General features: G+C 36.8%; 1 protein-coding gene across 5 annotated transcripts in view; it reads right to left on the bottom strand.

The window, feature by feature from the left end:
* BCAS3 (BCAS3 microtubule associated cell migration factor) overlaps positions 1-22,126 on the bottom strand; it is a 710,433-nt gene that overhangs the window by 631,831 nt on the left and 56,476 nt on the right. For all 5 annotated transcript variants that reach the window (XM_008011209.3, XM_037993644.2, XM_008011214.3 and 2 more), the window contains exon 6: positions 9,085-9,166. In XM_008011209.3, coding sequence (XP_008009400.2) covers positions 9,085-9,166 — 82 coding nt within the window. The remainder of the gene's footprint in view (positions 1-9,084; positions 9,167-22,126) is intronic.

Below are 22,126 nucleotides of genomic sequence, written 5' to 3'. Positions count from 1 at the left end.
TTCAGATGTCACAAGTTCTCACTCACATGTGGAAGCTAAAGAAACTGATTTCATGGAGATAGAGAATAGGATGATACATACCAGAGCCTGGGAAGAATGTGTGGATGGAAGGGGGGTGGATAAAGAGAGGTTGGTTAATGGGTACAAACACACAGTTAGAACAGAGGTCCCCAACTCCTGGGCCGCAGACTGGTACCAGTTCATGGCATGTGGGTGAGCATTAGGAGAGCAAGCATTATGGTCTGTGCTCCACCTCCTGTCAGATCAGTGGTGGCATTAAATTCTCACAGGAGCACCAACCCCATTACGAACTGTGCATGTAGGGGATCTGGGTTGTGCACTCCTTATGAGAATCTAACTAATGTCTGATGATCTGAGGTGGAAGTTTCATCCTGAAATAATCCCCCTACCAAGCCCCCCATCCATGGAAAAACTGGCTTCCACAAAACCAGTTCCTGGTGTCAAAAAGGTTGGGGCCGCTGAGTTAGAACAAGTAAGCCTCAATATTCAATAGCAGAGTAGGATGACTACAGTTAGCAACAATGTATTATCTATTTCAAAGAAGCTACAAGAAAGGACTTGAAATGTTACCAGCACATAGAAAAGATAAATACTTCAGGTGATGGATACCTAAAATACCCTAACTTGATCATTACACATTCTGTGCACCTAAGAAATACAAGTACCGCACAACATGCAAAACATTTGTATCAATTTTTAAAATTGAAAAAATAGGAGAAAAATGAAAACAAATGTTAAGGTTGCTTAAATAAGAATCACAAATCCACATGATGAAAAGTCATGCAGTTATTGAAAAGCATATTAAAGGAGAATATCTACTATCAGGAAAATGCTCAACTAATAATGTTAAATTAATAAAAGGCTACAAAATATATTACATAGTAATCCCAAGTTTTAAAACACATCATGTACATGGAGTGTGTGTATAAAGAGGCTTAAATGATATAAAACAATAGATTAACAGAGGGTATCTTCAGAGAACAGGGTTTTGAAATACTTTTTCTTTTTTATACTTTGTGCTATATAACCAAATAATAATTGATATTACAAGTTTCAGTTTCACCATTTACCAACTGTCAATTTCTTTGAGCATTAAGTCTCCTCACCTGTGAATTAGGATAATGGTACTCACCCTGAGGAATAGTGGAAAAGTGGTAACAATGTATACAATCAACCTAAAATGTTATCTGAAAAGCATCAAACATTATATAGTTCGCTTAATTCACCTGTCTTTTCTGTTCAGTACATTTCCCTCTATAGCTTTTATGGAAAAATGCCCTAATTACAGGGTTCAGCTAGGTATAAACTGAGAATCCAATTTCTTATACCTAAAACCATGAAATCACCAAACTAAAAAAGCAGCACCTCTAAAGCAGACATTCTCCCCTAGAAACACTGTTCTCTAACCAAAATCATTAAAGAAACTTAAGATGAACACAACATATGTTCTCAAGTTACAATTTACCTAAATCACACCACAGGCTTAGCAAAATATTACAAAAACCTAAAAGATCACAAGCAGTAAGACCTCAATAATAACGACGAAGTATTATTTTTAAAAATACACAATACACAAGGCAAACTGAGCAGTAATTAGAGCAGAAAACATTAGAGAAGCCCTAAATCTCATAGTTTAGCCATTTAAAATGTCAATAAGCCTGTTTCCTCATCTTTGCAGTAGACTGGTGAGGAATATAAACAAATGTCAGTTGGCCTACTTTTGGAGGCTTGCTAGTGTTTTGGCTGAACAGAGTGTGTGTGCGTGTGTGTGTGTGTGTGTGTGTGTATTTTAAAATTTACATCTGCATTTCTAAGAAATTATTCAAGGCTAAGGCTAAAATGATTGTCTTTCTCCAAGAGCAGGAAGGAAACAGAACATGCACAAGACTACTATAATTCTTATGAGTTATAAACTCTATTAATGTAAAAAACAGCATCAGGCCAGGCACGGAGGCTTACACCCGTAGTCCTTGTACTTTGGGAGGCCAAAGCAGGAGGATCACCTGAGGCCAGTGGTTCAAGACCAGCCGGTGCATCACAGTGGGACCCCATCTATGACCACACCATTCCACTACAGCCTGGGCGACAGAGAGGACTCCGTAATTAGCCAGGATCACTTGAGCCCAGGAGGTCAAGACTGAAGTGAGCCATGACTGTGCCATTGTTCTCCAGCTTGGGCAACAAAGCAAAATTCTATCCCAGAGAAATAAAAAAAAAAAGGTCAGGTGTGGCAGCTCACACTGTAATCCCAGTGCTTTGGGAGGCTAAGGCAGGAGGATCACTTGAGCCCAGGAGGTCAAGGGCTGCAGTGAGAAATGATTGTGCCACTGCACTCCAGCTTGGGCAAGAGAGAGACAGACCCTGTTTCAAAATAAAATAAATAAAATAAAATACATCATTTGATCATAAATTGATAATTTAGGAACAACACTATAAAAAGTAGCATTCTAGATTATTCTCTATAAAATATTGAATAAATTCATTATGGGGTACCCCTTCTATGGCACATATTATTATTATGCAAGTCATTGCATAGAATGCAAATATTAGAAAAACACAGCTCCTGTCATTCCCAAAAGATAACATTATAGTAAGAGAAACTCCATAATAAAACAGAAATTTTGTGCAAAATCTATGAAAATCAGAGACTGGCAAAGAAGAACTACTTCCTGACCATGAACAACATGGAAAATGTAATAAAATAAGAAGACGAGGCTGGGCGCGGTGGCTCACGTCTCTAATCCCAGCACTCTGGGAGGCCAAGGCAGGCATATCACAAGGTCAGGAGATCGAGACCATCCTGGCTAACAAGGTGAAACGCTGTCTCTACTGAAAATACAAAAAATTAGCTCAGCATGGTGGTGGGCGCCTGTAGTCCCAGCTACTCAGGAGGCTGAGGCAGGAGAATGGCGTGAACCCAGAAGGCAGAGCCTGCAGTGAGTGGAGATCGCGCCACTGAACCCCAGCCTGGGTGACAGAGCAAGACTCCATCTCTAAATAAATAAATAAATAAATAAATAAATAAATAAGAAGACAAATAATAACAAAATAAAATTTTAATTAAACTTTCAAGAAAAGTCATGATTTAAAGTTAGGCATAGTAAAATACAGAAGGATTTTCTTAGTATGAAACTAAAGATTAATAATAACCTAGTAAAGGGCTCAAATCAATGAAAAAGAATATAAACAAGTATGATATTAATGAATATAAATAGCAAAAATATGAGGATTTTCTATCCTCCCTAGTAATCAAGGATCAAAAAATTACATATGGGTACAGTGGGTCACATCTATAATCCCAGCACTGGGAGGCTGAGATGGGAGAATTGTTTGAGGCCAGGGGTTCAAGACTAGCCTGGGCAACATGGCAAGACCTCATCTCTACAAAAAATTTAAAAATTAGGCATGTTGACGTGTGCCTGTAGTCCTAGCTATTCAGGAGGCTGTGGTGGGAGGATTGCTTGAGCCTAGGAGTTTCAGGCTTCAGTGAGCTAGGATCACACCACTGCATTCCAGCCCGGGCCACAAAGTGAGACTGTCTCCAAAAATAAAAATTTTTAAGTTACATATGAATAGGATTTTCTGCCATCCAGACCGGCAACGATTGAAGAGATTCATAATAGCCAGCATAGGAGAGAATAAGGAGAAATGGGATTCTCATGTATAAATGTTGGTAGACTGTCTCTAAGAGGAAATTTTACAGCATGCATCAAAATTGAAATACACAAGGCCAAGATGGGTGGATCACACAGTCAGGAGATCAAGACCATCCTGGCTAACATGGTGAAACCCTGTCTCTACTAAAAATACAAAAAATTAGCCGGGTGTCGTGGCAGGCGCCTTTAGTCCCAGCTACTTGGGAGGCTGAGGCAGGAGAATGGCGTGAACCCGGGAGGTGGAGCTTGCAGTGAGCCAAGATCACGCCACTGCACTCCAGCCTGGGCAACAGAGTGAGACTCTGTCTCAAAAAAAAAAAAAAAGAAAGAAAGAAATATACAGATCCTTTGAGCAATTCCCCATTAGGAGTTATCCTTAAAAAAAATTCCGTGTATTTTTTTTAAATGTACATATATGGAAGTAATAATATAACCAATAGGAAAAAAAACAATAAAAATGCCCATACAACATCAATGTTAATTTTTAGCAATAATAAAATAAATACCTAAGTTCTGAAATAAAACAATGTTCACTATATATCGTTATGAAAAATATTATACACACACACACACACACACCCTTCAGCCAATACATGTAATACATATAAAGAACTTGAATCAGTCCTGGGACATAATTATATAAGTTAGTGTTATGCATGTGTGAATAGTTAAGGGGAAAAAAACTAGAAATATATACTGTTAATATGGGCCTTCAGTACACGCTCAATATCTGAGGAAGGATGAAAAGGAAGAAGCAGTCAGGTTTACCTTTGCTAACATAGACTCACATAAATTTTCACTTCCCACATTTCAGTATTACTTCATTTTTTTAAATAAAAGTATTGTCAGTGGTTAGAATTACATGGTCCTTACTTTAAGAAATTAAAAACAGGCTGGGCACAGTGGCTCATGCCTGTAATCCCAGCACTTTGGGAGGCCGAGGCGAGTGGATCACCTGAGGTCAGGAGTTCGAGACCAGCCTAACAAATATAGAGAAACCCTGTCTCTACCAAAATTACAAAAACTAGCCGGGCGTGGTGGTGCATGCCTGTTATCCCAGCTAATCAGGAGGCTGAAGCAGGAGAATCACTTGAACCCAGAAGACGGAGGTTGTGGTGAGTCAAGATAGCGCCATTGCACTCCAGCCTGGGCAACAAAAGGGAAACTCCATCCCAAAAAAAAAAAGAAAGAAATTAAAAACATATTAAAGGAAGTGAAAGTCTCTTTTTTACTTGTATATTAAAATATACATACTGATATATTTTATTACAAAAGTCAGGTACTAAAAGCCAAAATGGCTACTTAAAGTAATGAATAAGAAAAATTTATTACTTGGAATTAATTCTAGAAGGACAGATTTGAAAGATAATTAGTAACAGTTTTTATCTGAGATAATACCAATTAATTATTCATAGCTTTCTGGAATATTGCATTGAAAAAAATCCTAAGGCAGATCTAGGTTCATTAAGAAAATAATCAATTATTATTGATAGTGGCCATGAAGAAGCAGGGATGCATAAGCTATGTTGATATGAGTAAATGCCCATTAAATACAAAGATGGTCTTCTGTGGGATACAAAGACATCCAAATCCTTCAGTTTCTCACTTTTAGTTAGGGGACAGACTTTCTACAGAAATATCTTTAGAAAGAGAACTCACTTTTTCTTCCAGGTCTTCACTTGCAAAGTATTACACAATCCAGCAACATTCAACAAGTATTTATTAATACCTTGTATAAAGCACTCTGTGAGACACTGAATACATAAAAACAGTCTGCAAATGTAGCAAACAAGAGGCAAATGAACAACTGAAGAACATTAAGTCCATGGGAGCACGCACTACTGACAGTAGAGAAGGAGCAAGAAGGGTTAGAAGGACATGAGTATTCTAGAAGAGGAAATAACAAATGCAGACCGGAAAGCAGGACAATGGACCTTTTGAGGAAATAAAAGAAATTCAGTACAACTACCACAAGGGAATGTTGTTGTAATGACTAGTGAAGGGGACAGGGTAAAGATGGCAGAACGTGATGCTGGAAAAATGCACAGGAAGGGATTCAGTTCACAAAAGATTTATAGAACCTTGTATGCAGCAGCTCTGCTAAATTCACTGATTAATTCTAACCATTTGTTGGTTCTATTACATTTTCTATGTACACAATCATGTTATCGATGAATAAAGACACTTTCATATCCTTCTTTCTAATCTTTATGTCTTTTTTGTTTTTCTTGCCTTATTGTAATGGCTAGGAACTACAATAAATAGAAGTGGTGACAGAAGTCATCCTGAACTCAGCAAGAAAGCATTCAATATACCAACATTGAGTATGACACTTGGTATACATTTTTAAAATAGATAACTTTTATCATATTCAGAACTTTTTTCTATTCCTAGTTTGCTAAAATTTTTTTTTTTTAATCATAAATGGCTACTGAGATTTGGCAAAGTTTTTTTCCTACTTCTATTGAGATGATCATACAGGTTTTCTTCTTCACTCTAATACAGTAAATTACATGCATTTTCTTTTTTTTTTTTTTTTTTTTTTTGAGATGGAGTCTCACACTGTCACCCTGACTGGAATGCAATGGCGCTATCTCAGCTCACTACAACCTCCATCTCCTGAGTTCAAACAATTCTCCTGCTTCACCCTCCCAAGTAGCGGGGATTACAGGCGCCAGCCACCATGTTTGGCTAATTTTCTGTATTTTCAGTAGAGACGAGGTTTCACTATGTTGGCCATGCTGGTCTCGAACTCCTGACTTCATGATCCACCTGCCTCAGCCTCCCAAAGTGCTGGGATTACAGGCGTGAGCCACCAAGCCCAGCCCATTAATTTTCAAATGTTAGCCAACATTGTATTCCTGGAATAAATCTTACTTTGTCCTGATGTATAATTATTTTCATATGTCATTGGATTCTATTTGCTACCTATTCATATGTAAAGTATACCAAGAAAGAAGAAAGGAAGGCAAAGAAGAAGGAAGGAAGGAAGGTATTAGATATGAGAGGTATAGGGTAAGAAAAACATAACAGCAGAAAATAATTTTTCAAGAGAAGTATTAGTAAGCCACAGTGGAACTATCTCAAAAAAAGAATAAGAAATTAATTTTAAAAAATTAACCAGTATAAGGGATTTAGCATCCAGATAATACAAGTTATAGAAAGAGTGAACAATGAAAACTTAATGGAAGAAATCAACAACAAAAATTGAAGCCATTTCGTCAAAATACCAGACTTGCATTTTCAAATTAAAAGGGTCCAAGAAAATGTGTGAATCAAGACACAAGGCTGCAAAGTTTCAGAATATCAGGAACAAAGCCAACATTGTATAAATTTCCGGAAAGCAAAACAAGCCACAAAGAAAAAGGTATCAAAATGGCCTTAGACTCTTCAACATAATGTTACACCAATGCCTTTGAAATTCTGAAGTAACTTTCTTATAAACATGTATTTGTTATCCAGCCAAATAATCAATCAAGAGTGAAGGAAGAATAAAGACAGACAATACCTCCCACACATCCTTTTTCAGAAAGCTACATATTCCACCACAACAAATTAAAGCAAAATGGGTAAAAGAGAAAAGTGGGTATTACTCTTTTCCATTACAAGTTTTATGTGATCATTTGCATGTATGACTTTGCGGGAAAAAATCTAAAAGGCTGCTCCAATGGTAGTGAGTTCTCGATTGTTTACAGTCAGTTACGGATGGAACTCCTTGTTCTACTTTTTCCCCCCTTCTCACTACTGCACTTGACTAGTCTTTTTCAAAAATCTAAAAAATTAATCAAATACAATAAAAGCTACACAAGTAATTTGCTTAACTCATAACAGAAAACTTACCCATGTAAAATTATATTTTAAATCTAACAATATATTTTTAAATAAGTACATTATAGTAAAGAAATCTTTTTTTAAAAAGGAAAGTAAATCTACTTCTAAAGAAAATATTAGCAATATTAATTAGATATTTTCATGACATATTTCTGCCTTAAAAGTTGAGAAAAGATGAACATTGATAATACTCATAAACAAAATAACTTCACAAATAACAAGAAGAGGGAAAAGTCTGCATCTGTGAATTACCCACAAACAAACAGAGCAGAGTCCTTTAGTAATAAAGTCCTCCTTGATTCCAACCATCCAGAGAGAAAGCTGGCTATTCCAAAAACCTTCTAGAAAAGGATGGTCTAGAATCTTCATTGTCAAAATATTTCACCAAATTACAAATGCAACAAAAAACAGAACAAAAGAGAGAGTGACATGGCATGAGAGAGCAAGAGAGAGCACGATCAACAGTGTGAGAAAGAAACAGACAGTGAAAGAGCTGAAATCAGAATATGCCATAGAGTTGAATAGCAAGGGAGAAAATCTACACGTGACTGCAAGACACTGTTGCCTTGTTTCCTCCACCCTCCTCATTTCATTTAGGCAGATTTAGTTGCTAAATTAATCCCTATATTATTTACGCACAATCACAATGTTGTAAGTTTTCGAAAACATCAATCTCACAAATTTAGAGAATTAGCTGCTACAAGAAGTCTTATAAGACTTTTTTCACTTCAGGTAACTTTTTAAAATATAATAGAACTAAAATATCTTAATATCCTATTTTTAAAAAGATTTTAAAGTATCCAAACATGATTATGATTATGTTTTCAGTGCACATGTAAAAATATTCTTGAGTGAACACAGGAAATGTAATGAGAGAATAACACCTTTGGAAAACTCAAAGTATTAAGGAGTCAGGAGTTATTTAGCCATCTAAAAGCAGGTTTAATACAAACACATATTTGAATTTTTTTAATAAATACAAAACATATATACTATTTAAACACAACATTAAGAAGTATTCTCTATTACAGCAGAATTGCAAGCTTAAAAGCCCAAAACTCCACTTCTGACATAGCTGTAGATGCAGACAGCAAAGTCATCTACAACCCAGATAAAAGTGAAAACCAAGCTCTCCACGGCATAAGTATAACTGAGAAGGAGGGCAAAGGCAGGAGAACAACAGAGACTTGAGGAATACCCACAGAAGAAAGCTAAGCCAGAAACATAACAAAGGCGGCACAGTCAGCCAGGAAGGGATATGGGAAGGAGGATGCCATGAAAACCAAGAGAGAAAAGGACTTCAAGAAAGAGCCAGCAAAGGCAGAGGCTAAATCGAGATCAAAGAGGATGAAGATAAATCAAAACCACAGCAGAAAGTGAATGGCCATATTGAATTGGTTAAGATTACCTATTTCCATCTCAACTGACAGAACTAAGTTTATCTTTGGGGGAGGTGGGGAAGGGGAATGGACACTTGGAGGAAAACACACTTTAGTTATCATTCTTGCTTTCTGTAGTCCAAGACCAACAAAAGAGAAACTCTTTTCTGAATGATTTTCTTAAGGACTACACTCACCAAACTGTGGAGCAGGCAAGATTCTAGCCGCTCGAATTGGGCCATGTCGAACAGAGAAGAGCTCTTGTGCTTCCCCACTGATCTGCATGAGAGAAGAAAGAAAATATTTCGGTGGGAAAATGAAGGTCACAACAGTATTATATAAAAACAAGATCTTTCAAATTTTATAACAATATTTTGTCTGAAATATATACACTTATACCCACACACATTTATTGTTGCTCATACACGATTGTTGGTCACATTACTGCAAGTAATTTTAGAAAACTGTAAAAGCACACACTTGATATGAACAGAAAAAAAGGGTGTGTTCTGGAAATCTATATTTTTTATCTTATTAAACCATTAGAAATCTGTACAGTTCCTGCACAACTGCCTTCTCTTTTGAGAACAAAACTGTACTACTACTCTGAAAATCTCACCTTAAATATTGTAGCAACTTTAACAAATATGTTGTAAATGAGAAAAAGCAATACATATTCACTTAAGTGAAATGTGAATAATTTAGGTATACTTACGGTTAGGCAACTAATTGTCTGTTAACATTGAGTAAATCATGTAACCTCAATAAGCCTATATTCTTAAAACAATCATAAAATGAAAAGGAAAAGCTGCTAAAAAAGCCCCCAGGATACTTCTAATTTCAATATTCTGTGAACAAAAAATTCTTTATATACACAACTTTTAAAAGTCATCATTTTTATTATACACTTAAATATAAACATAGCTCAAACACTATGAATATCCAAGCAATTTGAGTCATTCATTCTATTAATTCAAAAGAGAAAGGGTATGTTCAGGACATTTTGTGGGGGATAAAAATTTTTTAAAAAGAAGAACAAAAGGTAAAGGGGTATGGTAATATGTGTCAAGTGTGAAAACAACTGCTTTTCAAACTGCTGATTGAAGCACTGAGCAGATTAAATTATAGTTAAGAATAGCTTTCCTATTTCCATCTCAACTGACAGAACTGAGTTTATCTTTGGGGGAGATGGGGAAGGGAGAGAGATTAAATTACTATACATGGTACTGTAGTTCTCAAACCATTTTCATAATTGCCTAGTGTTTGATGAAATATGCAATATCAGAGAAAATGGCAAACATTATAAAACTAGTTCAAGATACAAAAGAACTTACAACCAATGTAATAAAGATATAAATTCAACAGAGGAAACATACTGATGGTGTTTCTTTAAAAATAGGCCTGCCATACAAGCAGTTTAAAATATCAAAGATGTATACATTATAAAATTAGAAGTGTATAAATCTTACAATATTACTATAAATCTACAGAGCTCTCTTTTAGAGTAACTACTTTTTTAGATTTTTCAGCTTCTATCTGAATTTAAGAGCTGCAAACTATAAATATTTTTGTTTCTTATAAATGTTAAGTTGTGATAATGCCTAAATAACCATCATATTCATTTTGCTTATGATAATTACTACAAATTATTTATTAGCAAGAAATCCTTCTGTAGCACTTGGGATGCAGATGTGAAGAATGCGAGGACTAACTGTGCAACAATAGCACCACCTATCACCAATGAAACACATGAAAGCTATAAACACATTATACCAAACTATAAGAACTTATTTACTCTACAAATTCCTTTGTAACTTTTAATTTTCAGAACAAAAACCATGGCCATTATAGTCCACATTTTATTACTACAGAACAAAGTTTAAAATTTAGAAAAAGTCTTAAAAGGTTATTTGTTCAACTTGCCTGCAATGTAGTATCACACATTCTCTGAAATCTAAAAACTACAGTCTTTTTTATTTTAAGTATATGTATGCTAAAAAGTGTAACACTAATGTAATCTAATTATATTACAGATTTGTTATTGGCTATTTCCACCTACCTTTTAAAATTTTAACAATAGCCAAAAGAATAAAAACACTGCCAAGCCATTTACATTTTAAAAATAAATTATTGTAACAGGTAAGTGTTACCCAATATACGTGCGATTTCTATTAATAAAATAAACAATATATTTTAAAATAATACCACAGAACTTACATTGAAATTATATTTCAAGTAATGAAAAATACTTCTCATTTTACACTTACAATAAATGATAGTATTCTAAAACAAAATCCACCACTCTATACTATTATTTCCATATGCCAGAGTTCTAGTATTTAGCTTTTGGTCCTATCAAATAAAATCTTTATGTTAAAGAAGTGTAACCATATTTAAAGGAGCTGCTATACTCAATTATTCAAAAAAAAGAATAAAACAAATCTGTCTTAGCATACTTACAATATGATAAAAGTTTGCTATCACTGTATTTAATACACATTTTGACATATACATAATACATATTTTGACATCAAAAAACATTTTGAAACCTGAATACACAATACTTTTCAGCAAAACAGCTTTGAAAACGAACCTAAATGCCCCATTCTAAGCTTCTATCTTAAATCCCTCCTTACACATAAGGCAACAGGTGAGGGGGAGAAAAAACATTTGGACTGATTATAAAATGCATCCCCACATTCACTGTCCATTCTTCATTACCTCTAAGGTCCCAGGATCTGTGTTTAATTATAACTCGGGGGTGGGGGTGGGGGAAGCAGAGGAAACATTGTGTCACATTTGTAGATATTTCTGAATATATTAAAATCAGGATTGTACAACCTACTAAAATTAGAAACATAATTCTAAACTATCCTATGTGAATCACAAAACGTCAAACTTCCTCGAGGAGAGAACTCTCCAAATAGTCTGTGGGAATTCTACATTAGAGTACCATTTCAGAACAGAAACAGTGTTAACCAAGCTTTTACAGATATGATGCATACATTTCAGAAAGGACACACAGAGGACGGTTAGTCTTTACAGATTCTGCTTTAGCTATCTTTCTGAATAATAATTTTATACATTATGTTCACTGATAATTTTGCCTTCAAATAAGTGCCAAAACTGATTTTTTTAATAGGCTGTCAAGAGTGATTTTTTAGGTTTTAAGAAGAGACCTCATTAAAAATGGCAAGGAATCTCAAAGATAAGGATTTTATAGATCCTGAAAAGACGTATACTAAACTGTAAGTTCACTTTTAAACCAACAATAGCAATAAATACAAGAGTAGAACTACGAGGAAGGCGAGTACCAAGCAGTATTCCAGCTTCCTGGCAACTGTGGTAACTTGGGGAGAGGAGCGAACAGGGAGAAAGCCTCTCCAAGAGCTCCTCATGGTCTCTGCCTTTGTTCTTACTGGCATTTTAATTTCTGATGACAGACTTTTGTTGTTTGGGGCATAAACCGGACGTACCAGTTTGGAGGCACAATAAGGAGAACAAAGAATGATTTGTTCACACTGTAGGAAAAAAAATCTTTTCCAACCATAGAAAATAGCTTTCGCATGGTGAAAATATGCAAATTACATACCAAACCAAAAAAGGGGTGGGGGTAGTACAAGTTTAGAATCTCACAACTCAGTCTAAGGCAAAAGGAAATTACAACAGCTAAGACAATAATATAGACACAGAAAAGGCTACACAAGTTCTGGGAGAGCTGTAGAAGTGTTTTTAGAGAATTCTAAAAGCAAATGAAGGTTTTCTTGCCCTCAGAATCAAACTTATTTCTAAACTTCTGATGACTTTTCATAGACTATCTAACTATAACATAGAAAATTCAAATACCAAAGACAATAAAAATACTGCTTTATAATGCTGCATTATTAGGACAAGAGTACACATTCACATCCCTACTTTTCCCTATAGATACTGGTTAAATGGATGTTTGTGATCTGCAAATGATATTTTTTTTAGCAAACTTTATCAAAAGGTAACAAACATAGAAAAAATACACACATCCTAAGTATATGTATAATATGAATTTGAAATGTTAACACCTCTGAACCAAGAGACATCAAGAAACAGAATATTACGGCTACTCAGAAGGTCCTGCTACATCTCTTTTCAGTCATAATCCCAACTCATAACTACAATCCTGATTTCTATTACTTTAAGTTCTACTTGTTCATCTTAATGTAAATGGGTTCCCACAATATGTACCCTTGGGAATGGTTTCTTTCACACATTACTATGCTTATGAAATTAATTCATGTTGTTGCATGGAATCGTAGTTTTATTCCTATTGCTATGTAGATTTCCATTGTATGAAAATATTATAAATTTTTTTTTTTTTGAGACGGAGTCTTGCTGTCACCGAGGCTGGAGTGCAGAGGTGTGATCTCAGCTCACTGCAAGCTCTGCTCCTGGGTTCACGCCATTCTCATGCCTCAGCCCCCCGAGTAGCTGGGACTACAGGCACCCACCACCATGCCCGGATAATTTTTTGCATTTTTAGTAGAGATGGGGTTTCACCGTGTCAGCCAGGATGGTCTCAATCTCCTGACCTTGTGATCCGCCCGCCTTGGCCTCCCAAAGTGCTGGGATTACAGGCATGAGCCAGTGTGCCTGGCCAAAAATATTACAATTTTATCCATCGTACTGTTCATGGACCTCTGAGTTGTTTTTACTTTTTTACTTCTAGTTTTTAGCTCGTAAGATGTCAAGGAAGTCAGGCACAGTAGCTCATGCCTATAATCCCAGCACTTTGGGAGGCCAAGGTGGGTGGATCACCTGAGGTCATGAGTTCAAGACCAGCCTGGCCAACATGGTGAAAAGCCGTCTCTACTAAAAATACAAAAATTAGCCAGGCAAGGTGGCACACACCTGTAGTCCAGCTACTCGGGAGGCTGAGGTAGGAGGATTGCTTGAACCCAGGAGGCAGAGGTTGCAGTGAGCTGAGATTGTACCATTGCACTCCAGCCTAGGCAACAGAGCAAGACTCAGTCTCCAAAAAAAAAAAAAGATGTCAAGGAAAATTGTGAAAGATTTTGAAATGCTGAACAGAATACTTTGTGTTCTGTGTGTTTTTACTATGGATTACTGCTCTCTAGCAGACCCTTTGGGGTTATCTGATTCCATAGGGGATCCACACTTTGTTTTTGACTGGGCTACTGTACAATACTCTGAGCCGTCGAAAACTGATAGTAATGCAATTGATTCTTGTGCACAGAAATGCAAATGAATTTTGTCTGGTAGAGACACAAGTGAATTCCACTCTGTAGAAAAGATTCCAAACAGTACATTTTAGTGCCAACAGAATATTAACCAAGCTTGTAGCTATTAGAAAATTTATTTCAGTATTCCTAATTGCTTCTCTGCGATATTCACCTTCTCCTTTGAACCAGCTATAATAACATCCCAAATCCCTAATCAATGAGTTAAAAAATGCAGGATATCTGTCCCTTATACAGTTGTATGAGAATCACTGTTTTACCATTTTGAAAACAACATAATAAAGAATACTGATATAAACATTCTCACAAATGTATTTTAGTAAACATGTATATGTATTTCTCTTGGACATACATCTAGTAGAGTAACTACTTCTGTATATTAGGGCAGGCACATGTGTATCTTTCGTAGATTTTAACAAAATTGTTTTCCAATGTGATTGTACCAATTTACACTTCCACCAGCAATGTACAAGAGTTCTATCTGCTCCACATCCTAGCCAATATTTAGTGTCAGCCATTCTGGTAGGTGTCCAGAAATTATGGCTTTAAATCAATAGACATATGGTAACTGAAACAAATAAATCTGTCTCCAATGGATATGTAATGCTGCCTCAAAGTAAATATATAAATAGTCTATTATAATGGCCCTCCATGAGGGAGATGATGTAAGACTTTTGTCCTGAAGGACCACAGATAGGTATGATAGTACAGAATATTAATGAGATTCAAGGACTCAATTAAGCAGCTCTTGGAATAAGTAGAGTTTTTTTGTACATAATGAAATTCATATCTTAATTCCAAATACAATAATGACCAATCCTTCCCTCAAACTAAGGTGCAATGATTAGGTTCTAGCAACACAATGTCCTTCAAAGCTGAAATGCACTGATTTGTAAAAATTCAGACTTCCAGTTTCCAGGCCAAAACATGGAGCTCAGAAGACTTCACTTAGATCTGACCACAAGTAAAAAGCTGAACAGCTCTTCTTACATCCGTCAGAAAAATGACATCATAGAGCAAACGGCTACCCCAAAAATTGGAGAGACAGACAGGCAGATACAGAGAATCACAATTTATCAGGGCAGAAATCCACAAGCAAGAACCTTCTCAGGAATCAGTACTAAGGTAGGAACACATAAACTGTGATTCACAAATTTCTAGAGGCTCAATGTAGACAAGACATTGTAAAATGTAAAAATTAAAAATTGTAAAAAGTAAAAATTCCAGGGGGACCCAGACCTGGGGGCCCTCACACTGATGTGTTTTACCTCCAGGAGCTCCACCAGGCCCTAACAGCCAATACTGAATAAAAATCCCCTAGAAACTCTGGCAGTGGGTGTGAACATGGAACCATCTTGAAATATGCCAGACCAGATCTTTTTGTTCTTAACAAAGTCTGCCCTCAACAGAAACTACTTTATGAGAGCCTAACTTGCTGGGGTTATATCAGAGTTTAACCTACCTGGGGAAAAATACCCAACTCCAATCTCCTCTTACCCTTCTGTCTCACCCAAGGGTGTTAAAAAACACACCACACACACTCAAAAAAATAATGAGAAACAAAGGACTAAAACTTACCCACAGGACTGTAGAATGCTTTCCCTCCCCACACACTGCCACTCAGTTACTAACATCCCATTTACCATAGTTCCTTTTACCCAATATATCATACCTTTTTTTTTTTTTTTTTTTTTTTTGAGACAGGGTCTCACTCTGTCACCCAGGCTGGAGTGTAGTAGCATGATCTCAGCTCACTGCTACCTCGGCCCCCCTGGGCTCAAGTGATTCTCCCACCTCAGCTTCTCAAGTAGCTGGGACTACCAGTGCCCACCACCATGCCCAGCTGAATTTTTTGGTATGTTTTTGTAGAGACGAGGTTTTACCATATTGCCCAGGCTAGTCTTGAACTCCTGGCCTCAGTGATCCACCCGCCTCACCCTCCCAAACTGCTGGGATTATAGGTGTGAGCCACCACACATGGACCATATCTTCCTTTTAACAAAAAATTAGAAAGCATACTAAAAAGCAAACAATACAATCTGAAGAGACTAAATAAGCATCAGAACCAGAATCAGAACTGATAAGCTCAGAGAATAGCAGGTGGGATAAATGCCCCAAAAAACCCTCACCAAGGCATACCATTTTCAAATTTCAAACAAATCAAAGATAAAGAAAAAATATTGAAAGAAGCCAGAGGAAAAAATCCCTACTTATAGAAGAGCAAGGATAAGAATTACATTGCCTTCTCATAAACGATGCAAGCAAGAAGAGAATGAAGTACTTAGAGTGTTAGTGAAAAAACAAACAAACAAAAAAAAAAACAGCAACCTCTAATTCTGTATCCTGAAAAATCACCCTTCAAAAAAAAAAGACAAAAACTTTCTCAGACAAACAGGAACCAAGGGAATTTGTTGCTGGCAGACCTGCCTTGCAAGAAATGTTAAAAGATGTTCTGCAGAGAAAAAGGAAACAATATAGGTCAGAAACTCACATTTACATAAGGAAAGAAAAACATCAGAGAAGAATAAGTGAAGGTAAAATAAAACTTATTTTTCTTTCCTATTTTTTTTCAGACAGAGTTTTGCTCTTGCCGCCCAGGCTACAGTACAACGGCACGATCTCAGCTCACTGCAACCTCTGCCTCCCGAGTTCAAGCGATTCTCCTGCCTCAGCCTCCTAAGTAGCAGGTATTACAGGCGACTGCCACTATGCCTGGCTGATTTTTGTAGTTTCGGTAGAGACAGGGTTTCACCACATTGACCAGACTGGTCTCGAACTCCTGACCTCAAGTGATCCACCCACCTCAGCCTCCCAAAGTGCTGGGATTATAGGCGTGAGCCACCATGCCCAGCTGAAAATTTATTTTTCTTATTAATTTTTTTACAGATAACAGTTTGTTCAAATTAATAGCAATAATGTACTCAATTATGTATGTGTATGTATATATGTTTGGTATTGTGTGTATATATATGCGCTTATACATACGTGAAATAAATGACAGCAATGATACAAGAAACAAGAGAGAATTAGGAATAGTTTGTGAATATTAGGTATTGCACTATCCATGAAGCAGTATAGTGTTATATGAAAGCGGACTTGCATTGGTTGTAAATGTATTGCAAACTCCAGGACAATCACTAAAAACAGTTTAAAATGTAGTAAAAATGATATGCTAAGAAAGGTAAGAAACAACACCATATAAAATGCTCAATTAAACTAAAAAGACAGCAAAAGTATGGAAGATTAAAAAAAAAAAAAGCAACAATAAAAAAATAAAATTTGCCAACCATGATGGCTTGCTACATGGAAGGCTGAGGCAGGAGGATCAATTAAGCCCAGGAGTTCAAGGCTACAGTGAGCTACATTCATGCCACTGCACTCCAGCCTGGGCAGAAGACCAAGACCCTTTCACTAGAAAAAAATTTTTAAAATACAAAAAAAAAAATAAAAACAAGGGCAACAAATAGGAACAAATATGGTAGTTATCCATCTATATCAATAATCACGTTAAACATCAATAGTCTAAATATGTCAATTAAACAACAGAGATTGTGAAAATGTGTTAAAACACAAGACCCAACTGTATGTTGTATAGAAGAAATCCACTTTAAATATAAAGACAGGGATTAAAAGTAACAGGATGTAGGAAGAAATACCATGCTAACGCTAATCGAAAGAAAGCAACCACAGTTACATTAACTTCAGAAAGAACAGATTTCAGGGCAAAGAAGGTTGTCAGGGAAAAAGAGGGATATTACATCATAATGATAAAGGGGTCAATACACCAAGAAGACTTAACTGGTGCTTACTACATATGTGCCTAACAACACAGCACCAAAATACATGAAGCAAAAATTGATAGAATTGTAAAGAGAAAGAGATGAATCCACTATTAAAGACTCTAACATCCCTCTATCTGAAATGAACAGATCCAGCAGCCAGAAAAGCACAAAAGGACATAGTTGAACTCAACAGCACCATCGGTAAACTGGATCTAATTGACATCTATAAACTACTTCTGAACAGTAACACAATAAACATTCTTCAGGCAGACATGGAACATTCACTAAGACAGGGCATCTTCTGGACCACAAACACACCTTAACAAATTTAAAAGAACAAGCTGGGCACAGTGGCTGACGCCTGTAATCCCAGCACTTTGGGAGGCCGAGGCAGGCTGATTACCTGAGGTCAGGAGTTTGAGACCAGCCTGGCCAACACGGTGAAACCCCATCTCAACTAAAAATGCAAAAAGTAGCCAGGTGTGTTGATGCATGCCTGTAATCCCAGCTACATGGGAGGCTGAGGCAGGAGAATCGCTTGAACCCAAGAGGCAGGGGTTGTAGTGAGCCAAGATTGCGCCATTGCACTCCAGCCTGGGCAACAAGAGTGAGACTCCATCTCAAAAAATATATATATAATAAAATAAATAAAAAATAAAAGAACAGAAATCATTCAATGACCACAATAGAATTATCAAAGTAGAAATTAAAAATAGAAAGATAGCTGGAAAATAACCAAGTATTTGAAGATTAAACAACATAATTCTAAATAGCACACAGGTAAAAGAAGAAAGCTCCAGAGAAATGTTTAAATATGTTTAACTAATGAAAATGAAAATACAATTTATCAAAATTTGTGAAATGCAGTGAAAGCAGTGCATAGAGGGAAATCTGTAACACTGACTGAATATATTAGAAAACAAGAAAGAGCTAAAATTAAAAATCTAATCTTCCACCTTAAAAACCTAGAAAAAGAAGAGCAAATTGAATCCAAAGTAAGTGGAAGAAAATAAATAATATAAAATAGAGCAGAAATCAATGAAATTGAAAACAGAAAATCAACAGAGAAAACCAATGAAACCAAAAACTGGTTCTTTGAAATGATGAATAAAATTAAGACTCTAGCCAAGCTAATTGAAAAAGAAACAGAGAAGGCACAAACTACTAATATTAGAAATAAAAGAGGGGAGGTTGAGCGCAGTGCCTCATGCCTGTAATCCCAGCACTCTGGGAGGCCGAGGCAGGTGAATCATGTGAGGTCAGGAGTTCAAGACCAGCCTGGCCAACATGGCAAAACCCTATCTCTACCAAAAATACAAAAATCAGCCAGGCGTGGTGATGCGTGCCTGTAATCCCAGCTACTCAGGAGTCTGAAGCAAGAGAATCGCTTCAACCTGGGAGGCAGCGGTTGCAATGAGACAAGATCGCACCATTGCACTCCAGCCTGAGCAACAGAGGGAGACTCGGTCTCAAAAATGGGGAGGGGACGGGGGAGGGGAGGGGAGGGGAGGGGAGGGGAGGGGAGGGGAGGGGGAGGGGGAAGGGAGAGGAAGGGGGGACGGGAGGAGAGGGTAGGGAAAGGGAAAGGGAAAGGGAAAGGGAAAGGAAGGAAGGAATGAAAGAGGGGAGATCACTAAAGATCCCATGGACATTAAAAGGATAACACGGGAACATTACAAATAACTCTATGCCCACGAGTTTGATAACCTAGATGAAATGGACCAACCCCTTGAAAGACACAATCTGCCAAACGCACACAACAATAAAGACAACCTGAATAGGTCTACACCTATTAAAGATATTGACCCAGTAATTAATAACCTTCCAAAATAGAAAGCACCCAGGACCAGATGAATTCACTGGTGAATTCTACCATACATTTAAGAAAGAAATAATACCAATTCTTTATCATCTCTTTGGAAGACAGAAGCATAGAGAATGCTTCCTAAATCATTTTAGGAGACCTGTATTACTCTAACACCAGAACCACAAAAAAGACGTTAGGTTGGGTGTGGTGGGTCACTCCTGTAATCCCAGCACTTCGGGAGGCTGCGGTGGGTGGATCACTTGAAGCCAGAAGTGCGAGACCAGCCTGGCCAACGTGGAGAAACCCTGTCTCTACTAAAAACACAAAAAATTTAGCTGGGCATGGTGGCACACGCCTGTAAGAAAAAAAAAAAAAAATTACAAGAAACCTACAGATCAATATCTCTCATGAACATAGATGTGAAAATCCTCAACAAAATACTAGCAAATCAAACCCAACAATGTATAGTAAGAATTATAGGCTGGGCACGGTGGCTCACAACTGTAATCCAAGCACTTTGGGAGGCGAAGGCAGGAGGATCGCTTGAGTCCAGGAGTTTAACAGTGAGCTATGATTGCAACACTGCACTCCAGCCTGGGTGACGAAGTGAGACCCTGTCTCTGAAAATAAAATAAAATAAAGAACCAAGTGGAATTCATACCAGGTATGCAAAGCTGGTTCAACATTCAAAAAATGTTGAATGGCTCACTTAATGTAGTAGCTCACTTACCCTCATTTAATGGCTCACTTATCATAAGCTATCACATCAATAAGCTACACGGTAAAAATCACATGGTCAAATAATAGATGTAGAAAAAGTATATGACAAAATCCAACACCTATTTATGAAAAAAAAGAAAAAAACTCCTCAGAAACTAGAAGGGAACTTCCTCAACCTGATTAAAGAACATCTACAAAAAAAGTCCAGCTAATATCACTTACTGGTAATCCCAGCACTTTAGGAAGCAGAGGTGAGTGGATTGCTTGAGCCCAGGAGTTTGAGACAAGCCTAGGCAACATGGCAAAACCCTGTCTCTATAAAAACTACAAAAATTAGTGCTGCATGGTGGCATGCACCTGTGCCCAGCTACTCAGGAGGCTGAGGTGGGAGGATAACCTGAGCCCAGAAAGCAGGGGTGTAGTGAGCTGAGATCGTGCCACTGCACTCAAGCCTGGGTGACAGAGTGAGACCCTGTCTCAAAAATAAAATAATAAATAAAAGAAAATTTAAAAATCATACTTAATGAGGAGAAACTCGAAGCTGTTCCACTAAGATCAGGAACAAGGCAAGGATATCCCCTCTCACCAAGTTTTTTAACATAACCCTAGCTAATACAGTAAGACAAGAAAAGGAAATAAAAGGTATAAAAATGGGAAAGAAAGAAATAAAACTGGCTTTGTTCACAGAAGACATGATCGTCTACGTATAAAATACAAATGATTCAACAAAAAACTGGAACTGCTAAGCAATTACAGCAAGGTTGCAGAACACAAGGTTAGCATGCAAAAGTCACTTTCTTACATACAAGCATTAAACAAGTGGAATTTGAAATTTAAAAATACATTACCATGCACATTAGTGCCACCAAAAATGAAATACCTAGGTATAAATCTAATAAAATATGTACACAATCTATATGAGGAAAACTATAAAACTGATGAAACATATCAAAAGAGAAGTAAATAAATGAAGAGACATTCCATATTCATGGATAGGAAGACTCAATATTGTCAAGATGTCAGTTCTTTCCAACTTAATATATACATTCAATGTAGTCCCAATCAAAATCAAAGCAAGTTATTCCGTAGCTACTGACAAATCAATTCTAAAGTTTCTATGGAGAGGTAAAAAAATTCAGAATAGCCAACTAAATACTGAAGGAGAAAACAAAGTCAGAACACTGATGCTGTCTGATTTCAAGACTTACTTTAAAGCTACAGTAACCAAAACAGTGTAGTATTGGTGAAAGACTAGATAATTAGATCCGTGGGACAGAACAAAGAGTTCATAAATAGACCCATGTAAATACAGTCAATTGATCTTTGACATAATAGCACAGATAATACAATGGAGCCAAGACAGTCTTTTCAACAAACAGTGCTGAAAAAACTGGACATCCACATGCAATAAAACGAATGTAGATACAGACCTTACACCCTTCACAAAAATTAACTCCAAATGGATTACAGACCTAAATGTGAAACATGAAACTCTAAAACTCAAAAAATAATATAGGAGTCTGGGCACAGTGGTTCACACTTGTAATCCCAGCACTTTGGGAGGCTGAAGTGGGAGGACTGCTTGAGGCCGAGTTCAAGACCAGTCTGGGCAACATAGCAAGACTCCATCTATAGTAAAAATTTAAAAATTAACTGGGGGTGGTAGTGTGCACCTGTCACCCTAGCTACTCAGGAA

Source organism: Chlorocebus sabaeus, chromosome 16, assembly GCF_047675955.1.
Source record: "Chlorocebus sabaeus isolate Y175 chromosome 16, mChlSab1.0.hap1, whole genome shotgun sequence".
Lineage (NCBI taxonomy): Eukaryota > Metazoa > Chordata > Mammalia > Primates > Cercopithecidae > Chlorocebus > Chlorocebus sabaeus.
The sequence above is the reverse complement of the archived record's forward strand: the minus strand, read 5'-3'. Positions and strand labels throughout refer to the sequence as shown.